Source organism: Phaethon lepturus, unplaced genomic scaffold, assembly GCF_000687285.1.
Source record: "Phaethon lepturus isolate BGI_N335 unplaced genomic scaffold, ASM68728v1 scaffold3312, whole genome shotgun sequence".
NCBI classification, from domain to species: Eukaryota; Metazoa; Chordata; class Aves; order Phaethontiformes; family Phaethontidae; genus Phaethon; species Phaethon lepturus.
Window position 1 is genome coordinate 32,112 of NW_010525354.1, and position 10,228 is coordinate 42,339.

Genomic DNA, 10,228 nt, shown 5'->3' on the forward strand with positions numbered 1-10,228 from the left:
GAAGTCAGATCAGTTCACTCTGGGTTTTTCCCAGTCAAGCTCTGAATAATTCCAGGGATGGATATCCCCCAGCTTCCTAGGGCTCCATGTCTACTGTACTCCCAGTGTGAGTTCCCTTTCCACCCTCACCATATCAAGTGGTAGAATTTCCCTTGCTGAAACTTCTGTCTGCTGCCTCTAATCCTTTCAATGTGCTCCTCTGAGAAGAATCTCGCTCTGCCTTCTCTACAGGTCCATGTTAGGGACTTAAAGATGGCAATTACCTTTCCTCCCTGCAAGCCTCTTCCTCAGGCTGGAAAAACCCAGCTTCCTACCTCTCTCCTATGTTCCAGCTCCCAGACCATCCTGGGTGCTCTCCTCTGGACTGGGTCTAGTTTGCAAAGGCTTCTTTCTCATGCTGGGGAGCCCCCAAAAATGGACACAGTACTCCAGATGTTATCTGACAAGCGCTGAATGGAGGGGAATTAATCTCTCCTTGGCTTCTTGTCAGTGTTTTACTAATGCAATATATTAGAAAATAGCAGACACAGAAAATGTTTCCCAGCAAACATAACGTTGACCCACTCGGTTTCTCACCACTGCCTCAACAATGGCAAAAGCAAAGCTGGGGGTCCTTTTCTGCTCAACATTGGCCATCAGGAGCTGTTATATAGTGACAGGTGGCATCACATGCTCATCCAAATCAAGGAGCAGGCTACGGCATGAACACATTTCTCCACTCTTATGGAAGCACAAATCCACACATTATTCAGTGTGCTTCAAAACTGCGGGCACAAGCAGTCTTCTCACAGTAAACAGGAACCTAACACTGCTTCCTCCATTACCACAGGACTCAAGTTTGCTGCTCGAGGTGTTCTGAAATCCACCCTTGCACATCAATACTTGTAACAAATTGGTAACAACAGATGAGGAGAAGGCTGAGGTACTCAAAAACTTCTTTGTCTCCTCAGTCTTCACTGGCAGTCTTCACTTTTCTTCCCACACCTCCCAAGTGGATGGACTGCAAGACAGGGACTGGGAGAGTAAAGTCCCTCCCACTGTAAGAAGATCAGGTTCAAGACCACCTGAGGAACCTGAACATGCACAAGTCTATGGGACCAGATGAGATGCATCCCAGAGTCCTGAGGGAACTGGCTGGTGTTGGAACTGGCCAAGCCACTCTCCATGATATTGGAAAAGTTCTGGCAGTCAGGTGAAGTCTCTGGAGACTGGAAAATGGGAAACATTGCACCCATTTTTAAAAAAGGTAGCAAGGAAGATGCAGGGAACTACCAACGCGTCAGTCTCCCCTCTGTGCCTGGCAAGATCATGGAACAGATCCTCCTAGAAGCTATGCTGAGGCACATGGAGGACAGGGAGGTGATTCGAGACACCCAGCATGGCTTCACCAAGAGCAAGTCCTGCCTGATCAACCTAGCAGCCTTCTACGATGGAGTGACCCCATCAGCAGACAAGGGAAGAGCTACTGATGTCATCTATCTGGACTTCTGCAAGGCCTTTGACACGGTCCCCCACAACAGCCTTCTTTCTACATTGGAGAGAGATGGATTTGATGGGTAGACTATTTGGTGGGTGAGGAATTGGTTGGATGGACACACCCAGAGGCTCAATGTCCAGATGGAGGTCTGTGACAAGCGGTGTCCCTCATGGGTCCGTACTGGGACCAGTACTCTTTACTATCTTCATCAATGACAGAGACAGTGGGATCGAGTGCACTGTCAGCAAGTTTGCAGATGACACCATGCTGAGGTGGTGTGGTTGACATGCCTGAGGGACGGGATGCCATCCAGACAAGCTGAAGGAATGGGGGCATTAGAAGATGGGGACAGACCTTTTAGCAGGGCCTGTTGCGATAGGACAAGGGGTAATGGTTTTAAACTAAAAGAGCATAGATATAAGGAAGAAATTTTTCACAATGAGGGTGGTGAACCACTGGCCCAGGTTGCCCAGAGAGGTGGTAGATGCCCCATTCCTGGAAACATTCCACGTCAGGTGGGACGGGGCTCTGAGCAACCTGCTCTAGTTGAAGATGTTCCTGTGCTCATGGCAGGGGGGGGGGGGGGCGAAGGGGCCGGGAACTAGATGGCCCTGAAAGGCCCCTTCCAACCCAAAGATTCTAAGTTTCTATGAAACACATTTAGTCCATTTTGTTTCAGGAAATATAAGTTAGGACATGGAACAATGACTCTGCTTCCTGGAACATCTAGAAAGTTGCTCTGTAATGTATTAAATATGATTCAAAACAGATCATTTACAGACTTTTCAATTTATAAAATAAGTATGGGAAACAGAACCTTCTGTTAATTCCCACAGTCTTGAAGCACATGGCCAGTGGTCAATAAAGAGCAGCAGGTATGCTAATTAGTTTTACTCATTAGAAATGCAAGTAATAAAACCAAGCTGAACATTTAAGTTTACCCTCTAGTTTTGTATTGGTACTGTTAATAAACACTAAAACTGAAAAAAAACCCACACAAAAAACCAAATCTACAAATGCTTCAGTTAAGCCTGAAAATCAGTGGAGTTATGTGTGTGTACTTCTCCCAGGAAAGGGCAAAGGGTAACAAAGTTTCCCAATTGAACTTCTTACAGAGTGATGATTAAATAAATAAATTTACCTGGAGAAAGAAGTTTCCCATTTCCACTAACAGGTCTAAGACAGCTGTCATTTGCTGTAACAAAAAGGGTAGGAAAGAGAGACAGATGTATTAAGTAATTCAAATGAGAAGAAATTTGGCTCAGAAGTTTAGACAGATAACATGTTTAAGATTAATGACAATAACAGGTTTATCTTGGAGGCTTCCCTCTGGAGGTATTACATCAAAAGTACAATTGGAGAGACATTCCTAGAGACTTCATGAACAGTCTTAGTTTTTATCCTTTCAGTGAAACAATAGTTTTTCGTTGAAGCCAGCTGTTAGCCACAATCCGTAAAATACTCTAAAACTGACCAAGTGCTTCAAAAGGTAAATACATCAACAAAAGCTTTAACGAAAGCATACTGGAGTGTCTTAAAGAAAGGAATAAGGTAAAAAAAAAAATCTTCTTTAATTCTTAGCGTAATACTTTAGTAAGATGACATGATCATTCCTACACAAATAGCTTCTGAAAAATAAGAGCCTCATAAAATGTATTTTAATCAAGGCTTACATTGATTTATTTTTAAGACAGGAAATCATAGTTTTATTCAAAATTAATCTAATTTTAAGTTCTTTGCACTCTCTTTCTTCCCAAAAAAAACTCCTAACAGCAATGGATTTGCTGTTTTGAATAGTGATGCAAAAAGCAGGAAGCCAGCCAGTACATTCTAACATTACCAGATCTAAAAGTAAAGCAGCTTAACACTTACCTAGCTCCTCCTCTAGCTGAAGCTCCCGTATTGCTTTCATTTTGATATCTGACATCACCTAAAAGAACGCAATATTAACACTTCTAATGTAGAATGCCAGATGTGCTGTTCAAATGCCAGTCAGCAAAAGGCAGCCTTCACTTGAAATGTGTCCTGGTTATGTTCTGTTAACACTATACACAGCTGAGAACATTTCTTTAACATTATCATACCAAATATACGTAACAAATAAATGCACTGATATCATAACACATTTGTGGAAATTTTCCTTAAAAATAGTATTCCAAAGAAAATTTTTGGATTTGTCAAAAGACTAAATATTTCACAAACAGTAATTTTGTGAGCAAAACTTAGTAGTACTTCATATTTTCTGCAACAGGAAATAATTTAAAGAGCAGAAAAGGTATCAGAGAAGTCCACCCCTTGGGGAAAACCAGCATATTTTCCTATCCTATGTTGAAAACAAGAAATAATACTTTCCTCCTCTTCTGGCTTTTGTTTACTGACACAGCCTCAAACATACATTGACAGGATGGTCCAAAACCAAAACTGTTTCACACTAAAACACACTAATATAGACTGCACTGGTGTAAGTTACCAGCATTGGTCTTATTACACAGCAGTCAAAAGTATTCCAGTAACAGTAACTCTGACTTGCACACTATCTTCATCACCTATAAACTTTATCCCTGAGGCTAAATGCACTCCTCATTAACTGGCCCAAGTGCACTGGCAAGCTTTTAAGGGAAACAGCCTGTGTTATATCCCTGAACAATCAGATTTCTTACTGTTTCAATAGTGGCAGTAATTTTAACATGTTTCTCTTCATCATCCGTTCCGCAGAAGTTTTTAACTTGGAGCCAGCTGATGTCATATGTAAATGCAGTCAAATTGCCACTTGACACATTCACGAAGCTGTAAAAATGAGAAGTGCAAAGATGGTCAAAGACAGGAAAATTACACATTGTCTGGGCTAGATCGCTAAATACCAAAGCTCTGAAATAAACCACTAACACCTAGGTCATTAATAGCGATGGCATGTCACAGAGTAAGAGTCAGAGGTCTCAGGCAGCATCCTGGCACCTCTGGGCTGGGTACCAAGTAAACCAGTAGAAACTATGTTTTGGTAAGTGGCTTTCAATGGGACTTGAGCTTCTGAAGGCATGTCAAGAGTCTAAGTCACCTTCCGCGTCTGGATTTAAGGCTTCTGGAAAAAATACTGTAAAAGAATACCTAGTCATAACTAAAATTTGAGATTGTCTCTCTGCTACTGTATATAAACACAGTTCTTGGTGAAGAGTCCTCTCACTGCTTCATTTAACCTCAATTTTTCAGTACTGTTTCAACAAGGAAGTCAGAATTTACGTAACAAGCACATATAGATGTCTCTCAAAACAGGAACCTAACCTGAGGGCTATGCACTGGAGAGTGAAACGAGGCCAGAAATTTGCCCCTGGCAACTTTAGATTCAACTCGGAGATTCAGCAGAGCTGCATACTCTTCTGATACTGCTCTGTTCTCTCACCCCACCAAGTCCCTTGGAGAACCACACAACTCAAACCTCAGAAATTCAGGTTATGCCAAAAATGCAGCAGGACACTGGGTACAAGTTGTTCTCACCAGGTTTTTCCCTTTACAAGTGTAAGTCAAAGGATGTGACTGTATCTGCACTTCAAAAGCAAAGAAATGTCTAATAGTTGGTAAGTACCTGATCTCCAAAACTTAAGATTACATTATCCTGAATAAAAGATGTATTAAAAGAATATATATATAGCTAGCGTAATTTTAACTAAACAGATTTTGCCAAAATTGTTTTTTTGTTTAATTATACTTGTAATCAAAATGGTTACCTCTGGTCATGGCTGTCTAAGATTAGTACTGAGCATCCATCCATCAGGCCAACACTTTTGACTGTTTCCTTCATATCTTCTTCAAGAAAAACTTCCCAGTTCTTGGCTTCTTTGTCTGGTCCTGAGCCATTCTTCAGAATGATTCCTCCTGACGGTGCTAACGCTCTGCGCAGATCACCCAGTTTTGTGCTGCGTGAAAAGACGTGCTGCGATTCTGTGAAATGCTGACCCTTCCCTCCTTCGTTATACTCTGCTAAACGAAGAATGTTTACGACCACAGGTTCATGATCAAGGCCTGTCATCACCTTTGTACCACCAACCTGAAGTAAGGAATGCAAGATTTACGCAGTGGTGATCAATAAAAGACAGAAGAGACTGGACAGCAATAAGTGAAAACAATAAAATTATTGGGACAAAATGATGGACCCTCTCTTCTCATTAGAAATAAAGCACCTTTCACCAAATGCCTACTCAACAACTAGAGTAACTCAAAGGTGTTGGGAAGAGAAAGCGCAACTTTAAGGTCTGTTCCAAGTCTGCCTGTATAGTAAATATATTGGTAACAGTAGCTGGGAAACCAGTGAACACTTCGTCTCCATCAGATCAAGAAAAGAGGAATTCAGTCCCTCAGGATATTAAAGAACTACCCAAAAGTGTGACTGAGGCGGATCAAAAAAGTTAGATTTTAAAACCCAGCCTTTCTGATATTCCACCTAGGCAAAGAATACAGTTCCTTGCTGAAGGCAATTTAATCATGCAGGGAGCTGGAGTCCCATAGACCATACCAAAAGTACAATCAAGACAAGAATGACTCTATTATTAGATGTTTTCTTTTGGTCTTGGGTTTTTCTGATAAATCAGAAAGAAAATGCATACTTTTACAACAAAAGTCGTTTAAAAGTAGTATTTTATTCCATTACAGAGATGGAATAAAATGCTGTGTTACATAACCACTGAGGGAAGTGTTTGAAAGTTAAGCAGAAGCCCTAAGGAATATGCAACACTAGAAAAGGAATACAGTATTGCAGGAAGACCATACACAGAAGTAGTCACTGACAGGTCTAATCTTATATGTGAAATGATTCACTACAGGGCATAAGTTTTTGTTATTGCATTACTATCAACTGATCTCCTTCCAAGAGGCACCAGATGCTTTCAGAATATACTCCAATGTAATTGGCATTGGATATCTACAGGCACCAATCAGACCATATCACATTCTACGTAGTTTAATTCTAATTTTATCAAGCAGTACATTGTACATCACTCAAGATGTACTTTTACAGACAAGCTGTAAAAACATAGTATCCTAGATGAGGCTGAAGAGGTGTCCCCAAAGCCAACGTTGGTGTATGTCAGCAGCACATCTGCAGAACAGATTGACATTTCCAAAAAAGTGTCTGGTGATTGCATCTTATCTCTTCAGAACTGAAAACGAGAGAGGGTATTTAGTTCTTTTACCTCTTTCCCATTCCACACAAAGATGTCTGCTCCATCAGCCAGCCCAATGCCATCCAGTGTCAGTTCATCTCCTAAAAAGGAGCAAATCATCAAGTTCTCGCCTCCCACAAAACAGACAACCAGGGTCAGATGGTAAACTGAAATATGCTGGCACATTCTACTGTGGCTCAAGTATATCATTACAAAAGCTGCTGTGTGGTCAACATTTACGGTGGGTAAGTTAAGGTTCACTCATGTAGCAAGAGAAACACAAGGGGGTACACACTCCTACAGCACTCTCACCGAGTGAAGAGGGCCGCAGCACAAAAGTTTGAACTCAATTTCCCTTGCAAACCAAGGCCCAAGTTAGCACTTGGCAAAGCTGCTTGGTCAGGATTATCTACATGAGATTTAACAATGAATCAATGGATTTCAACTAAAAAGGCTGGATTTAATAAATGAGTTACGTATTGTACATTCCAAGCCCATCCTTTGAAATACTAATGCCCATGCTGCTGTTTCTTTTACCTTCCTACTGTAAGACAGATTCAGATTTTTTTAAAAGTCATTGTCATTTAAAGAACTGTACTAGCATGTGGAGGAATATTTACAGCAGCTATGAGTGCCTCTGTATTTCGATGTCAACATCATGGGAAGTTGGGTTATGTTCTGGTAGAACCCTAATTTTCTGAAACAGACCACAAAGACCATAAAATTTTTAAAAGGCTGAATAGGCTTTTGATGACTAACAGAATTGTCTAACAATACAAAGCTGGAGACAGAACTCATGACTTTAAAATACTAATGTACTCTTAATAAATTGATGTAGTTTTTATGTAAGCATTTTCTGTTACAAAATTCCTACTTCACCTTAAGTCTAATCTACATTTTTCTTTGATATCACCCTGGCTCCTCTCTTCTATCCTCTCCTCTACCAACTAGGTAAATACTGTGATAAGCAAATCAAGGTCAAAATAGAGACTGATATGTTTTTGTCAGCAAATGTATCTAACTTGCATAAGATCAGCAGTCTTACTGCACTTCACAACAAAGATTACGTATAAAAGTCTCAAAACCCTTCATTTCACTAAGAATGTCCTAAATAACTCAACAGCAGCAGACCTGCATATAGGTTTGAGTTTGAAGAGTGTTCAATAATACAAGTCTCCAAGATGTTTTATATATGAAATCTTCGATGTCTGCAGTAGATACAACATATAAATAACATGGAAGCCTTGCATGTAATATACTTACCATCAAGTACCTGGTAAAGATGCAGTCCTGCTGGTAAAGGCTTGGCAATACTGAGAATCATGTCTCCTTCCCAAGATTCCAACATCTTATTGGGAAGAATGAAAAAAAAAAAAAATATAAAACACCAGCAAGCAATAACTCAATCACTCAAAATTACAACTTTGCTGAAAGCTGTTACAGCCTGGCTACCAAGCTCACTTGGTGACACTTAACAAGTCACAGCTATTTATTTCAACAAGGCCAGTAACGCAGGAAACAGTCAAACAGTTAGGACTTGGTCTTTCAGACTAGTCACCAGATAGACGAAAATAAAGTTTTAAGTGGACATTAACCAAAGGTTTGTGAGGTATAGGAAAAGCAAACAGTGTTTCCTGACACTACGTTAGCTTTGATTTAGATATCTATGAAAAAGCATTTTACAAATTGTCACATTCCTTTAACATAATAAGAGAATAAATACAAAGACACTACATTCAGTAGTTAAGCTAAATATTTCTTTTAACCAATTTTCTTTTTTCTTAAACTACTCTGATTATTTCCTTTCAAGGCCAGCTAGCTCCTTGAAATACAAAGACAAATCTGTCACAAACTGAAATGTTAAGAATAAGCCTGGAGTTCTGCAAAGTGTCAATCCATGCCCATGTACATGCTGCCCAAATATAAACAATTAGCTTATGAGCTTTGAAGTCTACATAATTAAAGTTTCATCGATTTTCTGGTTTCTTCAACACCTCGAGAACAGACCTCAAACCAATGTTTCCTTCTGTGTAAACTCATATAGTTTTTGGATCCCTAAATGGACATTTACTGTTGAAAATGTCTCACTGAGATAAAAATTGCGGCATAAATACATTTGTAAATGTTGTTGTGGCTCAAATAAAAATGAAGTCTTTGAGTTCATTTAATATAGCAAATACCTGGAATACTGATTGTCGAAGGTCTCCTAGCGTTTTTCTTCTATCAATAGTCAAATCCACAACACTCTCTTTCCAAGTAAGTGAAGGATGCAAAGCCCCATTGTGAAATTTATAACATGAGCTCAAATGGAGATGTAAATCAATGCCATTGTTTGCTGAGTCACATTCCGCTCTTTGAAAGAATAACACAATAATAAACCGGTGAATTTAACACCGACAAATGGCTAGCGTATCTCAGAGATGCTTCTGTGCAGTTGTCCTGGAACACGTTGTACGATACTGAGCTAGCGTAGACATCCTCCACGTAAGCACTATAACAGTATGTTCTGTGCGTTTCTACACCTTGCTTCTACCTTTCCAAACAAAATTACAAACTTCATCTTTAGGAGTGTGGAGATTGTAGGGTACTTTTCAGGCTGTGTACTCTGTTGAAACGCAAAGACAGAAAAACTGTACGGAAACTGAGTCAGGACAGACACAGCCATGACTTCCTCCTTTATATCCATTTCCAGTCCTATTAGCTAAATGTAGCGGCAAATATGACATTTAAAAAATAAAAGAGTGAAACTTGCACAGTACAGAGGTATCACACAAGACTTGCGTCTCTCACGTGCGTGTCTGTATTTTGATAGCTTAACTGCAATTCAGGCTTCTTATCAGTTCTGTGTGTTCCTCAACAGAAGGAAAAGTTTCAACCAACCTGAATATCACTAGCTCCTTCCTCCATGATTCTGGCAAAGGATGCCATTTATCTGTTGTTTCACAGTAAAGCAAGTCATGCCCCCTTCTCCCAAGAGAGAACTCCCTCTATAAACATAATTAAGATAACGTATTCCATTCTCCTTCCAGAATTGCCATGATTTTCAACAAAAAATGGTACAATTTTTAACTGTAAGTAAGTTTCCCTTGAAATTCTGTAGAATGGCTAGTTACACCACTAACAGGGAGGCAGGGAACCAGCTGAAGGCAGGATCTGGGCATACAAGTTGTATTCCTCGATCAACCTCTCTGACATTGAATCATTTTAGTATCTGGCTCTACTCAATGAGTTTCATTTTAAATCACTTTGGAGACCTGCAGATTAAGAATGCTGTTTAAGAATCAGTACAGTTACATTATATACCTCTTTTTTTGCAGCTCAGTATTAGCAGCATTCATTTCATTCAGAAGGTGTTCAGGAATTTGGTACCTTGGATTTCCTCGCGCTGCAACAAATAATATAGGCTAGTTTGGCCTCAGCTACTTAAAATGTGTTTCGGCAAACAAGAAAAGTGATCAAGACGAGACATTACAGCACAGTAATCATCGAAAATTCATAGCAATAATGTTGCATCCTTTCATAATAGAGAAAATTAAACTGCAAGATGATACAAAGAACAAACAAGTGCTTTTACTTCTTCCCGTCAGTCTTTACCTAA

General features: G+C 39.8%; 1 protein-coding gene across 2 annotated transcripts in view; it reads right to left on the reverse strand.

Annotated features, from left to right (window-relative positions):
* USP40 (ubiquitin specific peptidase 40) overlaps positions 1-10,228 on the reverse strand; it is a 38,191-nt gene that overhangs the window by 13,575 nt on the left and 14,388 nt on the right. For both annotated transcript variants that reach the window (XM_010282712.1, XM_010282711.1), the window contains 8 exons: positions 9,934-10,015; positions 8,811-8,982; positions 7,894-7,978; positions 6,661-6,731; positions 5,200-5,519; positions 4,138-4,264; positions 3,350-3,407; positions 2,619-2,672 (listed from right to left, as the gene is read on the reverse strand). In XM_010282712.1, coding sequence (XP_010281014.1) covers positions 2,619-2,672; positions 3,350-3,407; positions 4,138-4,264; positions 5,200-5,519; positions 6,661-6,731; positions 7,894-7,978; positions 8,811-8,982; positions 9,934-10,015 — 969 coding nt within the window. The remainder of the gene's footprint in view (positions 1-2,618; positions 2,673-3,349; positions 3,408-4,137; positions 4,265-5,199; positions 5,520-6,660; positions 6,732-7,893; positions 7,979-8,810; positions 8,983-9,933; positions 10,016-10,228) is intronic.